General features: G+C 49.1%; 9 protein-coding genes across 9 annotated transcripts; 4 read left to right on the forward strand and 5 right to left on the reverse strand.

Annotated features, from left to right (window-relative positions):
* Positions 1 to 516: 516 nt before the first annotated feature.
* Positions 517 to 2982, reverse strand: L228DRAFT_28079 (hypothetical protein). The gene is made up of 2 exons (XM_018335824.1): positions 2215 to 2982; positions 517 to 2162 (listed from the first exon to the last, which is right to left on the reverse strand). The coding sequence occupies exons 1-2, from the start codon at positions 2805 to 2807 to the stop codon at positions 956 to 958; spliced, it is 1800 nt and encodes a 599-aa protein (XP_018186004.1). The 5' UTR covers positions 2808 to 2982; the 3' UTR covers positions 517 to 955.
* Positions 2983 to 3769: 787 nt separating this feature from the next.
* L228DRAFT_233066 (hypothetical protein) lies at positions 3770 to 5856 on the reverse strand. Its single transcript, XM_018330617.1, has 6 exons — positions 5219 to 5856; positions 4824 to 5148; positions 4713 to 4769; positions 4554 to 4665; positions 4420 to 4469; positions 3770 to 4371 (listed from the first exon to the last, which is right to left on the reverse strand). The coding sequence occupies exons 1-6, from the start codon at positions 5421 to 5423 to the stop codon at positions 4020 to 4022; spliced, it is 1101 nt and encodes a 366-aa protein (XP_018186005.1). The 5' UTR covers positions 5424 to 5856; the 3' UTR covers positions 3770 to 4019.
* A 1154-nt stretch (positions 5857 to 7010) lies between these two features.
* On the reverse strand, positions 7011 to 7904 carry L228DRAFT_240970 (kinase-like protein; the record flags this gene model as incomplete). Its single annotated transcript, XM_018331295.1, has 1 exon — positions 7011 to 7904. One exon carries the CDS (start codon positions 7902 to 7904, stop codon positions 7011 to 7013), a length of 894 nt encoding a protein of 297 aa, XP_018186006.1.
* Positions 7905 to 9110: 1206 nt separating this feature from the next.
* L228DRAFT_240971 (hypothetical protein) lies at positions 9111 to 9828 on the forward strand (the record flags this gene model as incomplete). Its single annotated transcript, XM_018331296.1, has 2 exons — positions 9111 to 9199; positions 9258 to 9828. The coding sequence occupies 2 exons, from the start codon at positions 9111 to 9113 to the stop codon at positions 9826 to 9828; spliced, it is 660 nt and encodes a 219-aa protein (XP_018186007.1).
* A 3901-nt stretch (positions 9829 to 13729) lies between these two features.
* L228DRAFT_213447 (glycoside hydrolase family 18 protein) lies at positions 13730 to 14850 on the reverse strand (the record flags this gene model as incomplete). Its single annotated transcript, XM_018329983.1, has 3 exons — positions 13730 to 13947; positions 14038 to 14677; positions 14740 to 14850. Coding segments are annotated over 3 exons (969 nt in total), but the record flags the coding sequence as incomplete, so codon positions are not given.
* Positions 14851 to 16541: 1691 nt separating this feature from the next.
* Positions 16542 to 17603, forward strand: L228DRAFT_270525 (kinase-like protein; the record flags this gene model as incomplete). Its single annotated transcript, XM_018335417.1, has 1 exon — positions 16542 to 17603. The coding sequence occupies one exon, from the start codon at positions 16542 to 16544 to the stop codon at positions 17601 to 17603; it is 1062 nt and encodes a 353-aa protein (XP_018186009.1).
* A 386-nt stretch (positions 17604 to 17989) lies between these two features.
* L228DRAFT_213655 (hypothetical protein) lies at positions 17990 to 18704 on the reverse strand (the record flags this gene model as incomplete). Its single annotated transcript, XM_018329998.1, has 4 exons — positions 17990 to 18255; positions 18328 to 18385; positions 18441 to 18573; positions 18634 to 18704. 4 exons carry the CDS (start codon positions 18702 to 18704, stop codon positions 17990 to 17992), a joined length of 528 nt encoding a protein of 175 aa, XP_018186010.1.
* An 803-nt stretch (positions 18705 to 19507) lies between these two features.
* L228DRAFT_250148 (MFS multidrug transporter-like protein) lies at positions 19508 to 21817 on the forward strand. The gene is made up of 3 exons (XM_018333253.1): positions 19508 to 20009; positions 20077 to 20466; positions 20539 to 21817. The coding sequence occupies exons 1-3, from the start codon at positions 19644 to 19646 to the stop codon at positions 21544 to 21546; spliced, it is 1764 nt and encodes a 587-aa protein (XP_018186011.1). The 5' UTR covers positions 19508 to 19643; the 3' UTR covers positions 21547 to 21817.
* A 995-nt stretch (positions 21818 to 22812) lies between these two features.
* On the forward strand, positions 22813 to 23975 carry L228DRAFT_273064 (kinase-like protein; the record flags this gene model as incomplete). Its single annotated transcript, XM_018335591.1, has 2 exons — positions 22813 to 23033; positions 23084 to 23975. Coding segments are annotated over 2 exons (813 nt in total), but the record flags the coding sequence as incomplete, so codon positions are not given.
* Between the last annotated feature and the right edge of the window lie 622 nt (positions 23976 to 24597).

The following is a 24597-nucleotide window of genomic DNA, read 5'->3' on the forward strand; positions in this document are numbered from 1 at the left end:
CGCGTGCACCCTTGCAGGCAGGTCGCAGGCAGGTTGCAGGCAGGCCTTGTGCCCGTCCGTATGAACTTTGACTGTTGCTCAAGGACATTGAGTACGTAGTATGAGCGCATTATTTCAGATGCTATAGAAGCATTGTCATCGCCGTACATGGCCTGGCAACTCGTCAGTCAAGAGAACAATCCAATTCAAGCGATGACAACAACAGATTAATCCTGCTCTCACTGCTTCTGTCAATTCGCTCGTTTCCGGGATCGAGCCGTGGTTAGTGAGTCGTAGTGGTTGTTCTAGGCCGAGACCAAGGCCCTTCTCATGAGCCACCACTGTTGCGGCCGAACGACCCATCGAAGTTTGTATGGCGCCTCCATAGTGAGAGAGAGATTTCTACGACATCCAAAGCGCAGGGTAAACGAAACCTTGGATTATGTATTTACTATTACGAAACTGTTAAGCAAATATCAATTACATTATCATATGGCTCACTCACTCGTTTTCAGGAAAAATTTACATAGATTACATTGGGATAATGATCAATAATTGAAGTCTAACTAGACTCTAGCTTTGCGCGAGACGAACTGAAATGCAGGCTAGAGGATATCACATCGTAACGTCGTAAAACGTCGACAAGAAGCTGGATAATCGGTAGAGCGCAACGTGTACCATCTGCTCCGGACTGCCAACCATGACGACATCAATGTAATAACATGTCTCCACAACAGGTGAACACAAATAAGGCTTCAAACAAGCAAAAGGGGGGCAAACGTGAAATGGTGAATATTAAGGAAATTGGCAAGGGGATTTGAAAATTGTCAGAAAAGTAAATGACGGGAAATGTAAGAAAGAGTCGAAAAGAGGAAATTAAGCCTTGTGATGAACAAGCATCTGAACAAGACCAGTAAATCCTCAAGGCTAAGCGCGAATATTGACAAGCAATGCGCAGCCCATGCCAGTCTGTGGATTACAGAGCTCGCCCGGCGCTCAGGCGCTCGGTCCTCCAACTCTCATACCACTGCTCGCGGCTGGCCTCCTTCAATTCGGCACGCCAGTCATGGAAGACAGACTCATGAAGGCGGCGAAAGTCACAGTGATCGAGATTGTAAGGATCAGCAAAGCCCCAGGGGAACTTGCGACCAACTGCACCAGGCTCGTAAGAGTCGGGACTAAGTACTGACATGGGCAGAAACGGGACCGCCGCTGAATCAATGGATCCTTCTTTAGAGCGGGATGGGAGCAGAGGCGAATCCGTAGAGGCATCCGTAGAGGCTGATGTGGACGGAGAGCCCGGCTGAATCATGTCTCCGTGCTTCACCGCAAGATGGCCATGATCGCTGGTACTGAATTCATCGTGAGCATCATTAACATTAGAATCATTGGAGCTACCGGAAGGCGAGTGAGGAAGACTCTTCTCGGAGGCTCTGACTTCATCATGGCCGACACTGTCATTGCTGTAGCTTTCGACATCTGAAACCTCGTCCTCATCTGCCTCATCAATGACGTCGTCATTGTCGTCATAATCATCATCATTCTCTGGACCATAGCTATCCAGTCCGAGCGCTTCAAGAGCAATATCGGCTTGCTTGAGACTCTCCCATACAGCCTTTTTGAGAGCGGCCATATGGGTGGCAGTGACGGTATCGGCTTTTCCAATCACTGGAATAATTGTCGTCTTGCCTTGCAAGGTACGCAAGACCTGAAGGTCAAGATCCGCATCAAGAGCACCCACAATCTTTGAAGTGGTCGTCGCCTTATTGTAAATTCCCTCTGCATTCGAGTTTTTGTTGGCCTCGGCAAGATTCATGTCCAAGCGAGCAGGGTCCAGAATGAGAATGGCACAGTGGATATGAGGATCCGCAATGCCAGGAGCCCGAATAACTTTCATTTCCTCGGAAAAGGTCTGTTCAAATTTGCTGTCAACAAAGGCTGCCATCTCGCGGAGCTGCAGATCAGCGACACTCTTTTCCAGGCCTTCAGAGTCCCAGATGGTAAGACCAATGCGCTCCCCATCAATCTCCGTCTCGAGGTAATTTGACTGGAAAGCCGGATGAAGGCTGCCAGCGTGAGTTTGGAAGTGCCCATCTTGAAGCCTGCTGGCGCCAGAAACGGAGGATCGAAGAAAGTTGACAAAGGAAGTCTTGCCGGCGTTCTTGGCCCCAATGACAAGTATACTGTATTACACATTAGCAAGTGAACAGCAGCAAGGTATCTCAGTCGACGTACTTGAAATGGGTGGGATCCTTTCTGCGACGAATGCGACGTGGGCTGTTGATTGTGCTCATCGTACTAGTCGCGTAGCTTTCCCTGCCACGATTCGTCATGCTCATTGTTCCCGCGTATGGATCAAAAGGCTCAGCCAGACCCGTAGTGGGTGGCGAGCTGGGAGGATGAGGTGAGACTGGGGCAATTCTCGCTGGAGGGCTGGAATAGAGACTCTTCGAGTCCGTCATGGTAAAAGGACTCTGATTGCGATACTTGGGCGTTGTAAAACCAAAGACGTCCGAATTTCCAGCAATGGTTTTGAGTTGCGGTTGAGGTGCAAGATTGGGCAATTGCGGAGCTCGTGGACTGGTGATTGAAGGCTCACGATGCTGAGATTTACTGAGCCTCGAGCGAGAGCGACTGCGGTTGCCACGGAGAGCTTCGCCGGACCTGCCACGCCGAAGAAAGCCGAAACTGCCACGGCGTTGAATGTCACTCGGCTGCGGCAATTGACCGTTGTATTCGCGGATAGGGAGGAGTTTCGATGTATCCGGGGAAGATGATAAAGTCAATCCGGTACCAGAATCTGGGGTAGTTGCCGCGGCGGCCACCATCTTGAACAACGCGGGATGGGTCCAGTGGATCCAAACAAAGCCAACAATGGCTCGCCAGTCAGATTCTCGATCAGGTGCGAGCCAGAAGCAATCGAAAGATGGGCCTTCTGTGTGAGCCCCCAGAGGCAGTGTGGCTACCGTCAACTGTCGGCCTTTCGTCGTTGTGCCGTGCAGTGGATTGACGGAGCAGAGCAGAGGAAGAGACAAGAATGAAATTTCCCTAGTTTCAATGTGTCAGTCAGTGTGCAGAACCCCGGGCAATTTTTCGATCGCAACAATTGATCATACTCAATGTCGATAGCTGATTACACCCTGCACTAGACCGCTAAACCCTGCAGGTAAATGACAGGGCCCATCTATCATTCGCGTGGTCAAATAAAGGCGGTGGTATGTTTAGTGTGGGATCATGAGGGACAAAGAGGTTGACAGTGGAAGAGCACAAAAACGGATAAAGACGTGGAATAACTCCATCGCTGCTCCCCCCACGGGTCTCTCTTTTCGCTGCCCAGCTTTTCACGGTCAAGTGAATGTTCCAGTCAGGGGTTTCAGAAGAGTAAAGGAAAGATCCATCAAGGTGACACGGCTTGAACGCAGACTTCTGCCCAATCACATCTCTCCCCGGTCAAACTGCTTGTCACAGCAATCTGCCATATTGTGTGACAAAGACCTGGTTACTCCGATATTCGAGCAGTGACCCTGTCGGTTATGACGCTCCTTCATGATCCTTTCATTAGCACGAGGAAGATTACTGGTAAAGTATCCCATCGAGCGATGAATGGAAAGCGGCTAAGATTAATCCTGGTAGTCTGAAACCACCATCATTTCCCGACATCATCTACCTGCCTGCCCTGGATCGCAGCCTATCGGTACTTGGATGAGTCTCATCCATCCTAAAATGTTTGGATGTCTGGAGACTACTTAAATGCAGACTTTCCGGTGACATTTGATTTGTGCAGATATTTGGTTGATGATTTTTCGCTCTTTGCATCAGATCAAAAGCGATCAGGGGCAGCTACAGTTAGTAAGTTACCGATTAATTTGTTTATCAATGACTAGCTATTCCACCCCTTGCGCTATGGCAGCTTACTGGACAGGCTGACCAGGCCCACATGGTTCTTTGATCATCTCAGACCACAAATCAAGCGAACAACCTAAACGCCCTGCGTCCTCGCCAACGGAAACCACTCCGAAAAGGGTTCCTCACAAGAACCTTCATGGGCCTAGAACTGGCCTCACAATACAAAGATATCCATTATCCGGACATACTTGAGTGCGATTCAGCTGTTTGTCAGCAGGTCCAGTAGGGCCGCTCGTATATTTGGCAAACCCAAAGAATTCGCGTTGCCTTGGGTCCGAGTCGGGATACTGCTGGTCTCCCCACTGCCCCGCATAAAGGAGATACCCGACCGGCTCGCTGGAACTATATGGGGAGAATGACGACGAGGCCGCATCGTAGCGGTACCAATAGGCGTTGAGCGTCGGGTCCCATCTCACGCCTTGATCACAGTGGTCTTCGATCAGGCCTTGGTCGAGGTTGAGATCTGGGATTGTGTGATCGTGCGTCCTACATCATCAGCTCAAGCTCTTCAAAGAAGTGTTGATGGCGACTTACCCAGCTGTAGCATAAACAGCATGTGTTCCTTTTGCGCTATACGCCACCACCTAAAACAAATTTCACAGTGAGCATATCGAAGGCCGAAAGGAACAGGAGAAGGGGAAGGGGAAAAAAGATTGTTCATCACTCACACGTTGACCCTGCTTCTCTAAGCAGTTGTATGTAAAAGCCTCTCCATTGTCATGCTGGCTAAACCAAACAGCTTGCGGAATACCGTTCTTGAAGCGGATCATGTTATGCTCCCTGTCCAACAATTAGCCGTACATCATTTTCTCAGCAGAGAAGCTAACCAATCTCCAACATGATCACCTAATTCCTGACCAAGTACAGTGTCGCCTTGATTGTACCTGCGCAAAGTTAGAGAAGCTCTCCATTTCGGCAAACATCAAAAGAGGACGAACGCATAAAAATAAAAATAAAATGCGTCAACGTTGCCGGATCCATGATCATTGACAACAATCACTGAGCTCACAGCACCATTTGTCTTGCCTGTCGCATCGGGAACGATACCATTCAGCCACGCAGGCGCCTTGGTGATATCGTCTACGGAAGTGAGGTAGACATCCTTTCCGCCATCGGCGTTGAGCGCATTGAGGTTGTCCAAGGTAAGCGGATTAGGCAAGTCTTTGACTATGGTGAAGTTTACTTCTGGTTTCGTATGTACTAATTGTGCGCCGATATCCGAAGGATGGTATTGTTCTGAAGACTGCAGCCAGACAAGTGGAGCTGAAGTATCCATAAGTAAGCCCCTTCACTGTCTTTCATTGCTGTGCGGCATATGGAGTTCAATACGCACCATATTCCAGAACATAATTTGGTACTCCCGCCTGTCTTCGTTGTAGCTCATGCTCTGCATTATCGAATGGTCCTTCAACAGCCAGGCTCGCAGTCAGCGTTGACAGGAATAGTATCACTCGTCGAAGACTCATTATGGACGACATGTTTAGTTTTTTGCAGCAAGCACAGTCAAAGAAAAGTTGAAGCACGGCAGTCTCTACCATAAGGGAGCTCTTAAAGCATCAAGAAACAATAGACAGATATATTTGCACCTCAGCATCCTGTCTACACTCGTCCTAATAAATGAATATTGGCAAAGCGACCATCCTTTAGCCACATGGGCCCCCGAGATCTATACGCAGGTGCTTCAAGCCAGCAGCATAACCATGGGGAAACCGACCAACAAGATACTAGGAGACTAGCACGCCGATAAATCCCAGCTCCAAAAACGCGACATGTGGACAGTAATTTATGTTTTGCGTGTTATCCAATGACGACAAGTGACACGCTCAATGACCAAAGAAGCATCATGGCACCTTCCGTATAATGCAGCCGCCCGTGTGCGCAAGCAAGACATGAACATATAATAAACTGTACGACACTGAAAATGCAGATAAATATGGCGTTCTTCATCTCCGACGATATCAAAAACTGGCCAATAGAAACGTAGGTTGACGCCTCGTGGCTGATCACGGCAAGATCAAGGTAACTTATGCAGGGGTATATCTTCCGAAGGTTACGGAGGTAGGCTGCCATGTGAAAGTGCCAGCTGAGCTACCCTCGACCATTAATTAGTTAGCGTTTGCTTAGGGTTCACTTTAACTATTTACCGGCGCATGCAGTGAGATTTGTCTATTCCAAATTGCTATGACGTTTGATATCTAGGGAATTTATTTAAGGGGCACCGTTCCACTGACAACTATTTTCTTTTGACAAAGGAAAAGAGATTGCGCTGCCTTCGACCTGTGCCGCAATACTGGTCAGGTGGCCACGCATCCATGCCTGCCGCATCCCACAGAATGGACCGGGATGACTGGAAAGCCCCATTCTCATCGCGCCTCAGAGTGATAAACAGCCCATGGTCCGTCAAGATATAACCATATCGCGCATCCAGTTGAGCTGGCTCAGAATTTGGAAAATGCTGCCTACATTGAAAATATAACCAACCTTGAGTCACCCTCAGTCACACGCTGCAGAAGAAGGAGCAGCACCAATTGAGCGTTGCCAAATCCCTGTGTGCATATAGGCAACTATGCAGCGCAGAAGCCATCTGGACGCCCTGTGCGCTTCTCCGCACGCAGGCAGGCACTCATTATCACCTGCTATCCAGATCGATGAAGTATAAATTTCGGTGATGGAGCCCCCGAGAAGAAATTCATTCAGCACTGCCAACACTTCTTCAAGTCGTACAGATTCTAGAAATTATTTAAATCATTTTTGATATCTCTCTGAGGGTCGGCCCTAATCGAAACAATGTGCTACTACGTTGACACTGTTTTCCTCTTTACCGGGTGCACCGTACCCGGAAGACATCGAGTCACCGATCGTGCCTACGTGATTTGCTCGAACCCACGCCCACTGGGAACATCTCGCCACTGCTATGATGCGACAGCGAACCCGAGCATCATATTTGGTTCTTCTTTGAGGAGCGAGGAGTGTCCTGTCTGCAAAGGCACCAAGGCCGAGATGACAGTGGTAAGCTCTATAAGACAATCTATCATTCAACTCCGAGAGCTGACGTGTATGACATAGTCTTATTATACTCAGCGCTAGCTCAGCCTTCCAAACGGGCTACAGAGAAATGATCACCTTCATTGCGATCGCAGCCATCTCATCAAGAAATAACTCGCTGCCATGGTCGACGCAAGGAGGATCAAGGCTCTTTGGCTTCTGCCGAGGGTATCGAGAATATCTGCGCTCTGTTTGTGTGGTTCAGCCTTGGGAAGAGACTCCAGATCAGCTAGCACATCATCTGCGGTGGCATAAGTGCCATGCCAACATCCACGGATGATGTTGCCGACGGGGAGATGGTTGACGTCTGCGTATTGTTTATTTTTGAATCTCTCTTCCACTACCTCGTCCGTTTCATCTCTGTATGGTGCATTTGTTGTCCAAATTTCATAAATGACAGACCCCAATGCAAAGATTTCTGTCTCGACAGTTGCATAGTGAAATGGTTCAGTCCGTGACCTTCGCTCCGGGCCAACAATAGGTCGATTTCCATCATAAGCTGAGCCAGCAAAGTCGGTCAACTTGAGATTGTCATCCTTGTCCAGGAGGATGTTGTGGCAGCCAAGATCTCCTTGCACAACGCCCTTTCGGTGGACATGCGCCACACCTTCTGTGACCTGACATGACCAAAGTAGAGATTGGGCGTATGAAGGTCGTTCTCCTTGGCCCCGCAAATCATAGAGACGCCGCCGAAGCTGTACACCGAGGCGCTCAAGAACGATACCCCTATTAATCGAAGAGATGAATTTACAAATGCGAGGATGGGAGCCCAGGCGTTTGTAGACTTCTCGTTCAATCTGGATGTCATTGAGGCTTGCATTGTCCGAATATGCACAGTCTTCAAACTTTTTTGCTAGCTTCGCCACTTGATGCTCATTCATCAGATATACAAAGCCAGTGATACCCAGTGAGATGAAGTTGCCGAGGTCTTTCCGCTCGATTACTGGCAATGTCGGGTCGTCCTCGAGGCTCATGTTGGCGCGCGGCAAACGGCTAATTTTTTTCTGAAAATTATGTCAAAAAAGAACAAGGTATGTTTCGGGCACTGAGATGACGACACTCACTGAAAATATGCAAAGACCGAAGATCTCACCCTCGATGGGATGTTACGATGTTAAGCAAAGACGATAAGGGGGTCTGGAGAAAAAATAGCGCAGCGACGGCGGGTAGACCCTTAATTATAGACCCAGGGGTTTAGCCGTAGATTACTGGATTAGTCACTTAATAGTCGCTAAGTTAGTTACCGACGGGCGCTAGACGTGTCAGGCGATCGCTCTGGATTTGAAGGGGGTTTGACATTAATCAGTCGTCTGGCATCAGAGCTGCGCGCCTCAATAATGCAGCATTTGATGCGAAAACCAATACAAAGAGTATGCCACTTTTTGGATTAAAAATATGCTGGAGTGTACTTGAAAGGTCATTCGAGCATTTTCCCTTGCGAAGCTAATGCGAGCCAATTAGTCGTGGCTGCATCGGGGGAATCATGCAAGAAGGTACGATTACGTTCTGGCCTCCGACTTGCCCTGGTGACGCTTGTCTAAGCTTCTAAGCTGCTTGACTGTATCTAATTCTCTTCTCGCTCGATAACATTTATCATGTCTCTTGACTGGACTTGACTAATTCTCTACAGGACTCTTAGCGACGGCCTCAATCTTTCGACGAGATGCGGGTCGTCTATCTACGGGCCAATACAAAAGGAAGACATAAGGAAGATAACCGACTCAGGCAATGAAATCATACAGCAATAATGTGATAGGAATTAATGTCATCTGGTATTTTGCCAATAAACTTGCAGCGCTAAGTCTTGGAGCAGGCGTTAACGCTCCAATGATGGGACCGACAGCCGGACGGTGGTAACCACTTAGGTACGGAGTACCCCAGGCTGCATGAAAAAACCTCGTCTGATTGTACAAAATCGAAGCTGCATTCAACCCCAGTCATAACCTTTGGAACACACCTTGTGCTCAACGTTCGCTAGGGGTTCAAGTCTGGTCCGCCTCTCAGATATGCTGGAGAAGAGAGACTGGGTTGTCCGGCCAATAAAACATCCTACAGAGATCCAGCTGGCCCTGCATTGTGGTTCAACGTGTCGATCAGCCGCTGCCCTTACAATGCTCCTTTTCTCCGCACCGCTTCTCGGGCTGCCATTTCACCCTTAATGTCTATCGTACAGCGCTTTGATGGACCGATATAAACCTATTTCGACAAGAGAGGCACCTACAAAACCTCCCAAAGAAACTGAGCGTAATCTTTCGCTTCTCCGATGTGGGTATGTGGGATATCTCGCTGTTCGTTTTTCTCAATCAGAAGTCTAATTGATCACGCAGAAAAACTTTTTCGATGATTCCACCGAGCGTTCCTTACACGAGTAATATCGCCGTTTCTGTGGCGCTATATGATATCGATAGAGACTCATTGGGGGATCAAACAAAAGCATTTGCGGCCGGAATTTTGAACCATTATTTCAAAGGCGAGGATAGTTATCTCGTCGCGTCGGAGCAGGAGAGAGAATCGCATAAAATCGATTTTCTCATATTGAAGGTCCCTTATGGCCGGAAATCATTTCACGACCATACGTTCGTTGTGAGCAAGAGATATACCGAGTCCTGGGAGAGTACATTGGACCAATTGTCACAATCCGCCGCCAAGACCATCAACGCAGCTCCGTATGACCGCACGTTTGCGATTGCTATAAGGGGCTGGGAGATTGTTTTCTGCGAATATCATGTCACATTCAGAGAGCCGCCACCCGATTCTTACCGCAACAAACTGTTGCCAATTGCGCCCTCGGGCTACGAGGAATGGCAAATCTGGAACCTTAAGAATCCTGACCATGTTCCCGTCATCGATGATTTATTTCGTCAACTTCAGTCCAGCGACGTCCCGCCGAAGCGCTAGGATGATGCTTTTACAGATCACTCAAGACTATATTTCGGAGGACAATAATTGTATTACTCGAATTTCGGTTCTTTAGTATATCAGTTGGCAGTATATAGATTGGCATCGTTTATCTTAATACATTTGCGTCGCAAACAATCCAACTATCGGCTTCATAATATATAATCCCTGGCTACATGCTGAGGCTGTTCTGTATGACAGACTCGAAAAGTACTGCTGATATATTACAAACGAGACGTGTGTTCCTCTGTTTCGGACTACGCATCTTCACTTTACTATCGCTGCCTCCACGAGCCTCGGAGTGGAACCCTTCTATATAATCCACTATACCTGATATTCATACACCCATATCTTTCCGCATATTATCTCGTGAAAAGAAACAAGAAAATATAACTCTCCTTTAGACTACCGATGGATTGCCACTTACACACGACAATAACATCAGCTCCTCCTCGTTGCCAGCATTCTGATCTGCCCCAAGGAGACCGAGATGTTGTAAATCACGACTACCGCGTCCACCCTGACGACCGACTCCCTACGCTATCGGAGCCTACTATAGTACTACCTCAGTCACCTATCTTCCTCAATTTGACTTTCTATTCGTACTAATTGAAATTAATTTATTCACTTGAGAAAAACAAGAAACGGTAAGAAAATAAAATAGACGCGAATTAAATAACATAAAGTCCTCCTTCTTCTTCTTCCCCTCCTCAGAAAAAATAAAATAAAAAAAACCCCTCGAACAAATGAAATAAAATAAAATAAAATAAAATAGAAAACTGAGGAGTCTAATTTGCCAAACGAATGGGCAAAGGAGCGAAAACAGTCGAAAGTGCATAGTAGGACTTAAGAGCTATAGAGAATGGTAACATACACGAAATCGATGCGCGAGGACACGAGACGGGAAAGACATAAAATACAGAGATGGACGGTACGCGCCCGAGGTACAGATCGAGAAATGTCTACCTTACATATATCATGGGACTATTAGGCATGGAGGGGATCGTGTATACTCCGTAAATAGGACGCTACATGCTGTTTTGAGTTGTTGAAAGTATAGTGATTAAGTAGGACACCATGACATGGCCACAAAGTTAACTAGTGTGAATGAACATAATACTGACGACTTTCAACTCTACTCCAGTAGACTTCTCCAGAACAATAGTCGACAGTTCACAGATCAAATGCAAATGGGCACATGTTATTCATCTCTTGAAGTGTTTACGAAAGAATAAATAAATCAAATTGCTGTCCATCCAAATACATTGTACAATATATAACTCAGCAAGTACAGTATCCCTAATTTACTGAACGCTAGCTGGGAACGCTAGCTAGCTGGACAACACAACAAATAGGATCAAATTTACATCATCAGCATGGCGGCGACGGCGAGGACGACTACGCCAGAGGCGCCCGTGCCGGCCTTGCTCGCAGCGCCAGTGAAGGCTGCGGGCGAGGTGGAGCTGGGCGAGGCGGAAGTGCCAGAGCCAGAGCCGGTGCTGGAAGAAGAAGAGTAAGAAGAAGGCTTAAAGGCCGAAGGAGTAGCGGCGCCGGCGGTGTAACTTGTGCCGTTTCCAGCGGCGTGGGGGAAGCCGCTGATGCTGGCGGAAGCGCCGGTGGAGAGCGGCACAGGCACAATGGTCATGGTCACGGGGCCACTGGGCTTGGATGCCGAAGGAGCGCCGGAGCCGACACTGCCTGCGACGGAAGAGCTACCGGGCTTGCCGGCCGCAGAGGTGGTCGAGGTGACAAAGGTCTGCGGCGCGGACGAGCTGAAGAGGGAGCCAGAAGCGCCGGCCGGGGGAACGGCGGCGGAGCTGGAGGCGGTAACGCCACCGGTCAGGCTAGACACGGGAGCCAAGCTGGACGCAGGAGTCATCACGCTGGCGAGCATCGAGCTGGCAGGGATCGAGTTGGTGGGCGGGACCGTGAGGGTGACAGTGGTGGGGGTGGCCGCACAGTGAGTGCAGACGGTCACAGTGGTGGTCCAGCCGCTGGGGAGGCTAGGGGAGGAAGTGGCTGCCGAAGCGCCAGGCACGCCAGGCACGCTGGGGGCGGAGGTGGTAGCAGAGACGCTGGGAACAGCAGTGCTGGGGTAGGCAGTGGTCTTGGTCGTGAATCCCTCGGGGCAAATGTCCACATAGGACGCTTCACTTGTGCATTAGAACATCGAAAATAAAATAGCAACTTAAGGACTTACTGGTAATCATGGTAACGGTAGCCTCGCCGGTAGAGCTGGTGCCGGCGACACCGGTGCCAGTCGAGCCAATACCGACTGCGCCAGTGCTGGACGAAGCACCAGGGCGGACGGTAATAGTGACGTACGGAGTGGTCGTAGTCAGAACAACGCTGGTGCTGGTCAAGGTCGTAATGGGCTTGGTCAGGGTCACCGTGGTCGGGGTAGGAGCGCAGTTGTTGCAGACTGTCACGGTAGTCGTCCAGCCGCTAGGAACGCCAGTGGAAACAGTTGTCGTGGCACCGGGAACAACGGTCGTGGGGTAGGCGGTCGTGACAGTCGTGAGACCAGCGGGGCAGACGTCGACATACGAGGTGGTAATGACAGTAGTGACGGCCTCTGCGCTAGAGCTGGCAGATGGTGAGCCAGCAGAGGCCGAGCTCGTGATGCCAGCTGCGTCAGTCACCTTACTGGAAGCCGCGCTACCGCCGGTGGAGGCAACCGAGTTGGTGGCCGCGGCCGAAGTAGCAGCGGGAGTGGTGGAAGCGGGCTTGGTCAAGGTAACCGTAGTCGCACTCGGACCGCAAACAGTGCAGACAGTGACAGTGGTGGTCCAACCCTCGGGAACTGAGGTGGTGGTGACGGGACCAGTGGGAGCAGAAGTCTCAGTAGCCGGGCACACAGTCGTGGTGTAAGCCGTGGTCACGGTGGTGAATCCCTCAGGGCAAATGTCCGTGTAAGAAGCTAGATCGAATGGTTAGACCGGCATGCCCAAAGACTAAACGCTTCTAAATGATGCAGATACTTACTTGTGATGACGGTGGTGGTAACCGCGCTGGAAGGGGCCGAGCTGGTGACGGGCCGAGCAGTCACGCCAGTCGCTCCAGTACCAGAGGGCTTGGGAGCACCATTGGCGCCAGTGGCAGTTCCATTCCAACCCGAGGAATGAGTGAAGGGACCGTGAGTGGCAGCAGCAGCAGCAGCAGACGAAGAGATGCCAGTCGTCTCTGCGCCAGCCACTGACAGGCTGGAGCTGGTAGAGGAAGCAGTGGACGAAGCAGTAGTTTCGCCGTAGAAGTTGGGCATTCCGTAGGGCGTGGAGCTGGATCTAGACAAAGAGGAGCTGCTCGAAGAAGCACCAGTTGAAAGTGGCACGGACTTGCTCACACCGGTGGAGAGGGGAACGGAAACGGGATTGGCGGAGGAAAGAGCCGACGAGCTGACAAGGCTGCTCGAGAAAACGCCAGTGGACAAGGGCACTGACTTGCTCACGCCAGTTGAGAGAGGAATCGACACCGGGGACGAGAGCGCAGAAGAGCTGACGATGCTGCTTGAGGCAACACCAGTTGACAAAGGCACCGACTTGCCAGCGCCCGTAGATAGAGGGATCGACATAGGTGAGGAGAGTGCGGAAGAGCTGACAACACTGCTCGAGGAGACACCAGTCGAAAGCGGGACCGAAACACTGAAGCTTGAAGCGCTCGAGGCGGAAGCAACGGACGAGAAGACGGAGGAGCTAGCGGAAGAAGCCTGCGAAATGTTGGAGGAAGTCGCGGTAGCCACGCTGGATTGGCTGGACGAGACGGCAGTGGCGGAAGCCAGGACACTGCTGCTGCTGCTGCTGCTGCTAATAGGGTTGGCCTGACGCTTACCCAGAAGGATGGCCTTCATCCAGTCGGCGTAACTCTGCGTGACCTGGTTGCCCTCAAGGTACGAGGCAATCTGGTTCTCCTCAGAAGACGTAGCCTCCCAAAGCATGAGACCACCAAACAAAGCATTGTCCTTGTACGCAGCAACAAGGGTCTCGACTTCGTCCAAGGTCAGGTAAAAGTTATTGTTGGCATCCTGGCCAGCCGGGAGACCAATGTAAATCTTGAGCGCCTTGTTGGCCGCATACTTTTCAACAAAGTCCACCCACTCGAGGAAGCTGATGTTTGAGGAGCCTTCGAATCATGTTAGAGAGGGGTTTTAGGACTAACGTGGTGTGAAGTACGTACCGTCAGGAGAACCATAAGAGTGGTCGAAAAAGGCACGAGCAGAGCAGACCGGGGTATTGTAAAACTGAATGAAAAGGAAGTCGAACCAAGAGTTCTGGACTGCATCGGCAAGGTGGGCATCAGGGATGACACATTGAGGTGCACCGGAAATATAAAAGTCCTTGCTCTGCTCCTCCGCGAAAAGCTCTCGCAGATGCGAGATCATCGTGGCGTAACCGCTTGACAGGTAAGAGGGGCCAGGGAGAGAGCTCTCCAAGGACTCAATGTCAAAGTCGAAACCGTCGAGAGAAACGTCACCGAAAGGACGAGGTCCAGTCCACGAGTCCTTCTTGGGACCAAAGGCACCCCAGACGAAGTCGGCAAAGTTGACGGCAGTGGTGTCGTTCTTGATATAGTACCCTGGCGGCCAAGAACCACCAAACGAAAGCAACACTTTCTTGCCGCGAGCTTGGCAGTAAGGGATATCTTCAACCAAGGTCTGACAGTCTGAAAGGAGCTGTGTCGGGGTACCATCAGGCGCCGTGTAGGTGGATGCTCCGCAGGCATTGCCAAAGGTCATTCCAGGCCAGCCTCCAGCACCTTGGTCGGGAAAGACATTCATAAAGGAAAGCGGAATGATGTCAATCGACGAAGAGTCACAGAAATGTGAGAGCCGTTTCTGATTGGCGCCTTCTCCCTATTTCGTACATGTCAGTCTCAGATGGCGAAGAAGGGCTCATAGAATCGAGCTCGCCTTACCCAATAAACGGCGAGATTGGATGCATCCTTGGGGTCAAATGTAGCAAGCGCAGGAGACACAGCAGAAAGAATGGAAACGGCCGTAGCGGCCAAGGGAATGAAGGAGCGCATGGCTCAAAATACAACAAATTCAAATCTGATCTATAAATGAATGGAAGGCCGCAGCCTGTAGAGCGAGTGTAATGACCTGACGGTCAAGGAAAGGACGCAGACAAAACGTCTGCTGCTACTGCAAAAAGCAAGTAAAGACTTGAAGAAACACAAAAACCAAGAGAGTGTAAGAAAGAAGAAAAGGTCAGAAGGATGAAGCAGACAAGAAGGAAATCAGTGAACGCTCCCTAGAACTGGGGGCGGCGGTGGAGCCATGCCAAGTGGTAGTGGCGGTCGGGGGAGGCACGGCGTCCGGTGGAGCAACGCCTCGTCCGTAAGCCATCTCGTAATATTTGGTGGTGGTGAGCGGCCACTGTTTCGTTACTAACACGGATCACCACGCTTAGAAATTGCGGTCGGTGGGTTTTGTCACAGGGGATGAAGTTAGAGCGGACATCTGACCGACAAGGCTGTAGTTGAAAAGGGATAGCATGCCGAAAGGGAATAGCATCGGTGCAGAGATGCTTGATGGGATTGGTTCAATGGAGACATTAAGCTACTGGAGCCTGCGCCCGCCCTCTAGGCCGGCATGTTGGTCGAGAAACGTGCCACGAAGCCGCATCATTTTCCCCTGACAGGCGGGTCTTGAATAAAACAGCGAATGTCTCTGTGTGGGAGTGATTGGCCTGATTCCTTCTTGCCTGCTTCGACACGGTCATTTCGGTAGACGTGACGGAGCGTACTAGTCACCACTAGTCAGGGGTAAACACGATGACTGAACTGCCAGCTTGAAAGCTGCCCCTGAGCACAACTTGACAGCATTGGTTCGTTTGTCACCGCTTGACAGGTAATCAAAAGCCACCATCTTTATCTGACACGCTGAAAACAATATGTCATTCGCGATATGAATTTTGTACTATATGCCGTGTACAGAGGTAAAGTGAAAGTCATATATGTCAAACCGTGCAGATGCCGGCATCTAAATGGTGAATCCGAGTCGAGTGGCATTAGGAGTTCACTGGGGCCCTGAATGTGTACATGTAATGATAACTCTCAGACGATATCATTTTCAAGTCTGTAATGAAGGTGGATCGTGCCGCAAAGGTGAACAGAGTCCGTTGATTATTTGGTGTGGAGCAGTCGTGACGGAAGGACGTTGCCGAACTCTTGGCGGCGAGACCATCGCGATTGGTGACTGTGGGCTGCGGCACTTTGATATGTAGCTTCAAGTCATGCGGGGAACAGACCCCTTTTGTAAAAATAATAATAAAAGATGTCTGGTGGCCTAAACTCGACGTGGTTCTCAAATGTAGATCTCAGGAAAATTTCTATTCTAAGATTTGCATTTAATTTTCCGTGCATCGTCCATGGTTACTCTCCCTTTCGCTGGAGGGTGCTGACGATTCCATAGCATCTCTAGCAACTGACAGGAAGCACCACTCTAAGCGAACGAGCGGAGACCTCGCATTTTCATATGAAGCGTAGTTTTCGTTGACAGGAAGACTTTTCGAAGATGAAACTCCCAAGGAAGGAAAATACTTCGTTTGGATCAACGTACTCCCCGTAACTTAGATGTTGCTCTGGCTGCAAGTTATAACGTTACGATTAGTCATTCAGCACCCCTGCAATCGTTGGAATTCAGACCTACTGTGGCTCTTGGACTGCAGAAACAAATTCCTAGACTCATTCGTCATGCTTTTATCGGGTTCAAAATGCGAGAGACTCTCACTAAGATGCTAAATTTCAAGAACCCATCTCGCTGGGAGATATATTCCAGGCTTTGGTGTGTTACATCCGCTTTCGTCAGAAGTATCAGTCGATTTCTACCTCCGTTTGGGCGCCCCTTGGTAAAAGCGCCTGACGAGGATGTCGAGCAACTTGGAGCGACAGACAGGCAACCTCCTAATAAAATACCAGAAGAATCTGGCCGCATTATTTTCAAAAAGGGTGTTCCATCTATCAAGCCGTCCAGTGATGTGAAACTCCTGATGGTTGGCATGTTTGCTGAGGTCTACCTTTTGAAGGGCTCGATTGTCAGGAAAGTGCCTTGTAATGATGCCGAGAACGGAAGACTGGCGATACTCTGTGAAGCCACTGTGTACTCGATCCTGGGGAAGCACCCTCGCATCGTCGAGTGGCTCTCGTGCGGGGAGACTGATTTTGTCGAGATTCAGTATTATCCAAATGGCGATCTCGCTGCTCGTGTTCTCGATGAAGAGAAGGAGCTCCCCGAGAAGCTGCGACGAAAATGGTTCCAGCAGATCATTGAAGCAATAGTTAAGATCCACGAGCATGATGTGATCCATTCTGACCTGGCTTTGCGGCAGTTGTTTCTGGATGACAACATGGACGTGCGGTTGGGCGACTTCAACTTATCTCAGTATCCTGGGCACATCGCATTAGGGTATGAGAAAGTATCCCACTGCTTGCCGAGGAATTACGAGGATCCGAACTCGATCCATTCCGACCTATTTGCGCTTGGCTCCACACTGTACGAACTTGTCGCGCGTAAGGCGCCATACAACGAACTTTACCCAAGGGAACCCGAAGCTGTGTTGCGTTCACGCGATCAATCTGTCATACAAGCCCGGGTGCAACGTCAGTGGCAGGTTGACAGTGAGATTGAAGCTCTCTACAAGAATAAGGAATTTCCAAATGTAACAAAGTTCTTTGGAGGCGACATCATACTTGGATGCTGGGACGGGAGCATTTCTTCAGCAAGTGACGCACTCGAACTATACAAAGCACTAATTTTGAATCCTCATCCAGGATAGGAAGAAATCAAGACTTCCAATATTCAAGGGAGTATTACATGATGCATTTACTATCTCGAAGTGGGTGCTGATTATGGAGAATGAGGACAAGGACAATATTTTAACATATCTAAGTCCCAACGCTATAATATAAAGCCTCCTTGACCTCCGTTGTCCGCTTTGCAGCATGATAATAATGAACACGATGGAAGAAGTAAAGCGAGCGATAAGAGGTACAAAATTCCATACAGCCGAGCCCCAAGAGCAATCATGGGCGGACAATTTTAGGCAGTTATTATAGGAAACATTTGTATATGGGGTATGTACAAATGGGAAATGAATATTCGATACCAATTACAAAACAGGATTTTAAATTTCGTCTCACAGGCAGACCCTGTAGACCAAATTCAGGATTTTGCCTTCTTGATCCTTGGATCAATTATGCTGAGATCCAGAGGAATTGGTTGTCCCAACCAGGTGGCACGCTGGGAATGATCTCGCAGCTCGTCGTCAGTATTCGGATGCAGCAAAGCGCTCAGAGGTCCTCGGTTGATGACGAGCCAAGGGATGAAGGCGCCGAACTGCTGCGGAGTAAAGAGGTTGACCTCAAACATGGCAACGGGATGCGGACCAATTGGTCTGTCCCACAGGCGGTAGACGCGCAATTCGGGGACTACAATACATAACGAAGGATCATTTCAGTGGACTGAGAATAGCGCAGCCACAGAAGGAAAAAATTACTTACATTCGCGACGGACACGTTCCCATAGAGCTCGCGCAAACTCTGTCTGCTGTTTATTGTTCTGTAACACGTTTGTAAATATCTTGTACGCGAAAATCGAGAACGCAAATACATACTACGAGGTAATATATATGGACATCGAAGCCTCCCCGCCGGTCCTTTGCGATGGGATCCGGAAAGCTTTCGTAGGCGGCGCTCAGCTTGTCCGACTTTGGATTGACATAGCTCTTGCCATCATCATTCTTCTCCCTGCATTGTACGAGTCAACTAACACATATTGAATGGTAATGGGTACCACACATTGCATACTCTGAAAGTGGCGGTGCATTTTCGTAGCCGGCCAATGGGGAGGGATAGTCGTAAAGCCACCACTCAGACATTCTGTTCCTCCAAAGATTTGAATAGTTACAATCAAAATATGAAGGATAATTGTGAATTATTTCCAACAACAATTTTACGGGACGTTTAACTCTTATATTTCTAACTAGTGTGCATGATTCAAAGTTGGGCTTGTATGGCGAGCTAAGCTTTGGTTACCATTGACAAGGCGGATTCCCCGCCGCTTAGCAAGCATTTTTGTCCACCCGCAGGTTCGCACTGCAGAAAACTTCCCGCGCCTCTGCATGGCTGACCAGGCCTTTGTTCAGTCTTAGTAAAAGACTAGAATAATATTCAAATCATGGGGAGTATATAGATGACTCTTGCACTGCTGACCTCCTCAGCAAAGCATTCAAGCCACCAGGAAATGGATTATTCAGCCATTTTCAGCGCCGCAGCCAGCGGAAGACGATGACATTGCCACCTGACATTCTTCCTTTAACGGTTTAGCTTATTTCCCTGAAAGAGCCGTCGGTGATTTCTTCACCGACGGCGACAGACCGCTGATTCCTGTTTCGGCAAAGCGCATGTCATTGCTTCTTTCCGGTCGCGGACATTTTCCGCTCTTTGTGGTCGGTCCTTCCTTACTGGGAAATAAATTTTTGCGATAGGTCCGATAACACCGGACCGGTACGTAAGTGAAGCAACTCCGTGGGCACTAAAGCAACGTATGCACCGCACAAAGATGCACAATTTGCTTGACTCATTCCGAAGACCGAGGGACATTGGGAGATTGAGAAAAGAGAGACGCGTCTCGGACTTTAGAGGGAAAAATACCCTAGAACAGATAAAAAGTAGCCCTGGCCTTCTTAAATGTCAAAAGAATCTTCAGATTTACACCGAAGCCAATTCTCAGTGCGACCTCTGGCATTCCGTTTCAACCCCTCAAATTGTCCCCCGGATTACAAACAGAAGAAAGACTGTGTCGCTCTTACCCCGCCATGACTGATTTAGGAAGGAGCAGGACAGCCTCCTTCCATTCGCGATCCAGTCGCACGGGGAGCCCTCAACTCCACCAAACCCTTTCGGGTCGCCACATGGATGACAACACCGTCTATCACGATCGCGTCAATCACGCAACGCACCAGGACCAACACAACACCAATCAGGACTCCACAGAGGTGGAGAAAGACAGCAATGCTCATGACGATGGGGAGGAAACCTCATTACCGTCAGACTCATCTGACGACGAAACCGTCGATGAAGTTCGTGATGGCATTAGGGATGAAAGAGATGTGGAAGCTGGACCAAAGAGCCTGGAGAAGAAGGCGACGTCGAAATCAGACAAGGATCGAGATCCGAACTTGGTATGTTTCTTACACGAGCAACCTTTTGGATTCGGGACCAGGGCTTATTGCTGACTGAGCTATGAAGGTGACTTGGGATGGACCAAATGACCCTTCCAACCCCAAGAACTGGACGATTAAAAAGAAATGGGCCGCTACTTTTGTTGTTTCCTCTTTTACTTTTATAACGCCCCTTTCATCATCCATGGTAGCTCCCTCGTTACCAAGCATTGCCAAGGATTTTGGCATCACCAATGAGGTAGAATCACAATTAGTATTGTCCATCTTTGTGCTGGCGCTGGCCGTTGGCCCCCTGTTCATGGGCCCCTTGTCAGAGATCTACGGCAGGGTTCCGGTTCTGCAGCTAAGCAACTTATTCTATCTGATCTGGAACCTTGTTTGCGGTTTCGCCCAAAACAAGGGTGAAATGATCGCTTTTCGCTTTCTCAGTGGCCTTGGTGGAAGTGCGCCATTAGCTGTAAGTTTTCTATTTAGCCCTAACCCACGCCTGAAACTTTCCAATCTTTGCGTTACTAACAAGGGCCAACAGATTGGTGGTGGAATCCTTAGTGATTGCTGGCACCCCGAGCAGAGAGGCAAATCTATTAGCATTTACAGCTTAATGCCGCTGCTTGGACCTGCGTTGGGACCTCTCATTGGCGGCTTCATTACGGAAAAGACTACCTGGCGATGGTCTTTCTGGGCCGTGTCCATTGCTGATGCTTTTATTCAATGTGCCGGCCTTATCTTCTTAAAAGAGACTTATGCTCCGAAGTTGCTCAAGCTTAAGGCTGACCGCCTGAAGAAGGAGACCGGCAACCAGGCTTTCCATACCGAGTATGATGTTCCTGGCCGGACCATTGGCAGCTTGTTGCGCACCTCGCTCGTGCGTCCGTTTCGACTCTTGGGTACGCAGCCTATTATCCAGGCTCTTGCTGTTTACCAAGCCTATCTCTACGGAATCATGTACCTTGTGCTGTCGACGTTTCCAACCCTTTGGGAAAATCGCTATCATGAATCCGTTGGCAATGGCGGATTGAATTATATAGCCATCGGTCTGGGTTTCTTTACCGGCACCCAAGTATGTGCCCCTCTCAATGACCGCATATACCGCCGCCTGCGACAACGAAACAATGGCGTGGGAAGGCCCGAATTCCGTGTTCCCCTGATGTTTGTTGGCGCTGCGTTCATGCCCATTGGGCTCTTCTGGTACGGCTGGTCCGCCCAAGCCCGGACTCACTGGATCGTGCCCGATATTGGCATTTTTGTCTTTTCTGCAGGCATCATTGTCGGCTTCCAGTGCACGCAGACATATGTGGTCGACTCGTATACGCGATTCGCTGCCTCTGCGGTGGGTGCTACTACCGTCTTGCGTTGCATTGCTGGGTTCGGGTTCCCTCTTTTTGCGCCGTACATGTACGCTGCTCTCGATTATGGCTGGGGCAATAGCCTGCTTGCCTTTATTGCCCTCGGGCTCGGTGTTCCTGCGCCGTTTATGCTCTGGAAGTATGGCGCCTCTCTGAGAGCAAAGAGCACATTTGCAGCTGGCGGCGGATGATTACTTTTGGATACCCCTTTTCCTACATCTCTTCCCTTTCATTACATCTTTTCTCATATCCTTTTAATATCTCTTATCATTTTCTCTTCGCTGTAGATGGTTTTCTACATGCCATTGACGCACGGCATACTTGGCATTTGCATAATGATCCTCTTGCATTTGGATACCGGCATTTACACAGACGATGCATTGGTTCGGAGTTGAGGGTGGCTTGTTTGTTCATATAGATGGCATCTTAATAGATTGATGAAATCAAAATTAAAACCCTAATAATATACATTTCCAAAACCATCAGACGGACAGATTAAAGAAATACGCGTAGTGATATATACAAATGTGACAGGTATGTATATACAATCGCAATGAAACAACTGCGTGACATGTGCTGGCCTTGTTTGGTAAGTTGAACTTCCACCATCCCAGCAACCAGAGCAGCGCTTGGGTCGTCAGTTGACATGGCAGGCGCGTCATGTCAAACAAACGTGGACTATCATGTCATTGGCGGTGCACTCACAATGGAGCATGGCAGGTATCAACCTCTTCATACTCGTCATCACAGCATGAGCGTATCCTACTCTTGGGCGCCCCAGAGGTCTTTGCGAAATTGGCGACGGGTCAAATCTGGACTGGCAGTTCTTTCTTTCTTTCTTTTTCTTTTTTCTTTTTTCTTTTTTCTTTTTTCTTTTTTTTTGTTTTTGTTTTTGTTTTTGTTTTTTTGTTTTTTTTACAAGGAACCCAGAGCAGAGCTCAGCGTTGTCGTTGATTTGTTTGAGATTACTGCGCTTGCTTTGCGACAGGCGTCTTGGGGAGTCGATTGCTAGACCTTCCGCAGTCCTCTTGTGAGCTGTTCCTGGCACGTGCAGCATATATACAATATCTTACCCCTAGATTATTTTCCCTCGCACAAGCTCCTAGCTAACATGACCTGCCAACTTAATCTTCTCTCGCTTTATCTTCTGTCGTTGATCCTCAATTTACGGCGCGCGTCGCACATCTCGACCGAAGACTAAGGGCCCACTGCCACGAATATGGTCAATACTCAATATCTTGCAGCATGCTCTATTTCAAAGGATTATTTCCTTTTCCGTGGGGCTTTCCAAACGGCTAGTACATACTTTCCGTCTATTAGTCTCGTTGATTACCCCACGAGCTGAAGATTGTCCCGAATATAGCAATCATGGAACAAAGGTGTGTACATCCTCTATCAAATGATGATATTCTAACCACCGGAAGACCGACTTTTTGAGATCAACCAAAGAAGATCTAGATCCAGTCCCCTATGAACCTTTTTTGAATAAACCTTTGAGCCAAGGTTCAACCTCATTGATTGCAAAAATAAGCCCGGGTGTTGTTATCAAATACCCTCGGTATTCGTGGTGGCATTCCGAGGCGCCAGGAACCCAACCCATGGTCAAAGCCATGAAGGATAGCTTCAAGGTTGAAAGGCAACTCTTGGAAATTTTGGGGAGCCACCCTAGGATAATACGGTAAGTCGGTCCAAAATCAACTTGTTCTATTTGTTAATTATTATTTGCAGCTATATTGGCGTTTCCAAGGAGCCCCGTGGATTACTTTTTGCCGAAGCTAGTGAAGGTAATCTGCAGGATTACATTGATAAACACAATGATTCCATCAATCTACATGTGCGATTAAAATGGTGTTTTCAGACAACAGAAGCTATCCATTATATTCATCAGAAGGGCATGATACACTCTAACCTACGACCAGAGAACTTTTTATTACACTCCTATTCTCCTGATGAGCCCGAACTTCTTCTCTGTGACTTTGGAGGGTCGACAAATGGTACAATAGATGGTGGACACCTTCCCGACTCAGGCTTTTTCGATTCACGCAAACCATACAAGTCATCAGAGGCTATGGACATATTTAGTCTCGGATCAGTTTTCTACACGATAATGACTGGTCATTGGCCGTACAGATCACCTGGGCCTTTCAGCTCGGTGGCAGAGAGGAATGAATATGGAGATATGGTAGACGGCCACTTTCAATCCCAAAAGTATCCACCAGTTGATGGTCTTATTGGTGGTGCTGTGATAAGAGGATGTTGGACTGAACGCTACAGTAATGTGGGGGCACTTATTCGAGATCAACACTTGTCTTACATTTAACTTGTTGTTGAGGGTGCTAAGTGGCTCAAACAGCAATCTGACAAATTGAGCCATCCCTTTGCCCTTCCTCCAATTCCCCAACTGCGGGGCTTCTGCATTAGCTCGAAGAAGCTCTGTGATCGTTCTGCCTTCTCTCAATCCGCGCCTAGAAGAGAAATGATAATGCAAGCCACGCATGTGGATGTGCGGAGTCGGTATAGTCTGGGCGTCATGCTACTGTGTAGTCATGGTATGTCTTCGCTTGTCTGGCACATGGCGCAACGAGGGGCAAGTTCAGGGAGATACCTGTGAGTCGCCTGGCCTGTCAGGTTCTGAAAAGGCGAGGATCTATGCTGCAGTGACGAAGGCCTTCCATTTTCCCGGGAGGTAAAGATTCAGGCGAGGTGACTCAAGGGCATCCTTTCACGCTTTGGGAAGGTGACCATGAAGGCCCAACCAATGTGCGTCAGTCACTTTGGGTTACTTGGCTACGCTACCACATCCGTTATACCGTTCTGGCTTCTGGGTTCGTGGTTGAGCAGCGTTCTTCGTCATTGGTTCCCGAGCTCTCGATGTCGACTATGCACTACAAATTCCGTTCTCTTAAGTTGCAACATGCAGAGAACGTCAATCGTGCATGCTAGGAGGCGGCTGTTGACAGGGTACGCAGAGGCGCGCGAGGAGTCTGAAGATATGCATTAAGTGACGTTTCACACGCAACTGCGCGATAGCTATTGCCTTGCTGTCTGCCCGGCGCTTTATGTTGCATCAAAGCCACCACGAGATTGGCGGCTCCGGGTCAGCTCGGCTAATGCTTGGTCGAACGAGTCCATGCTATCATCTGGCGTGTCATCTAGCATTCAGGTGAAGAGGTTGACCATCGGATTGGAAAAAGACGGTCTGTCTATATTGATCTGTGTTTAATCCAAACTACTTCTGTAAT

This window comes from Xylona heveae (assembly GCF_001619985.1).
Source record: "Xylona heveae TC161 unplaced genomic scaffold L228scaffold_10, whole genome shotgun sequence".
In the NCBI taxonomy this organism is placed as follows: domain Eukaryota; kingdom Fungi; phylum Ascomycota; class Xylonomycetes; order Xylonales; family Xylonaceae; genus Xylona; species Xylona heveae.

Excerpts from the sequence above, each read along its gene's own strand:
- L228DRAFT_233066 (XM_018330617.1), bottom strand. The coding sequence starts at position 5,423 with ATGGTAGAGACTGCCGTGCTTCAACTTTTCTTTGACTGTGCTTGCTGC. Across the intron at positions 5,149-5,218 it reads AAATTATGTTCTGGAATATG|CTCCACTTGTCTGGCTGCAG; the intron begins GTGCGTATTGAA and ends TGGATACTTCAG. Across the intron at positions 4,372-4,419 it reads GCTGTTTATGCTACAGCTGG|GACGCACGATCACACAATCC; the intron begins GTAAGTCGCCAT and ends CTGATGATGTAG.
- L228DRAFT_28079 (XM_018335824.1), bottom strand. The coding sequence starts at position 2,807 with ATGGTGGCCGCCGCGGCAACTACCCCAGATTCTGGTACCGGATTGACT. Across the intron at positions 2,163-2,214 it reads AAGGATCCCACCCATTTCAA|TATACTTGTCATTGGGGCCA; the intron begins GTACGTCGACTG and ends TGTGTAATACAG.
- L228DRAFT_250148 (XM_018333253.1), top strand. The coding sequence starts at position 19,644 with ATGACTGATTTAGGAAGGAGCAGGACAGCCTCCTTCCATTCGCGATCC. Across the intron at positions 20,010-20,076 it reads AGGATCGAGATCCGAACTTG|GTGACTTGGGATGGACCAAA; the intron begins GTATGTTTCTTA and ends TGAGCTATGAAG. Across the intron at positions 20,467-20,538 it reads GTGGAAGTGCGCCATTAGCT|ATTGGTGGTGGAATCCTTAG; the intron begins GTAAGTTTTCTA and ends AAGGGCCAACAG.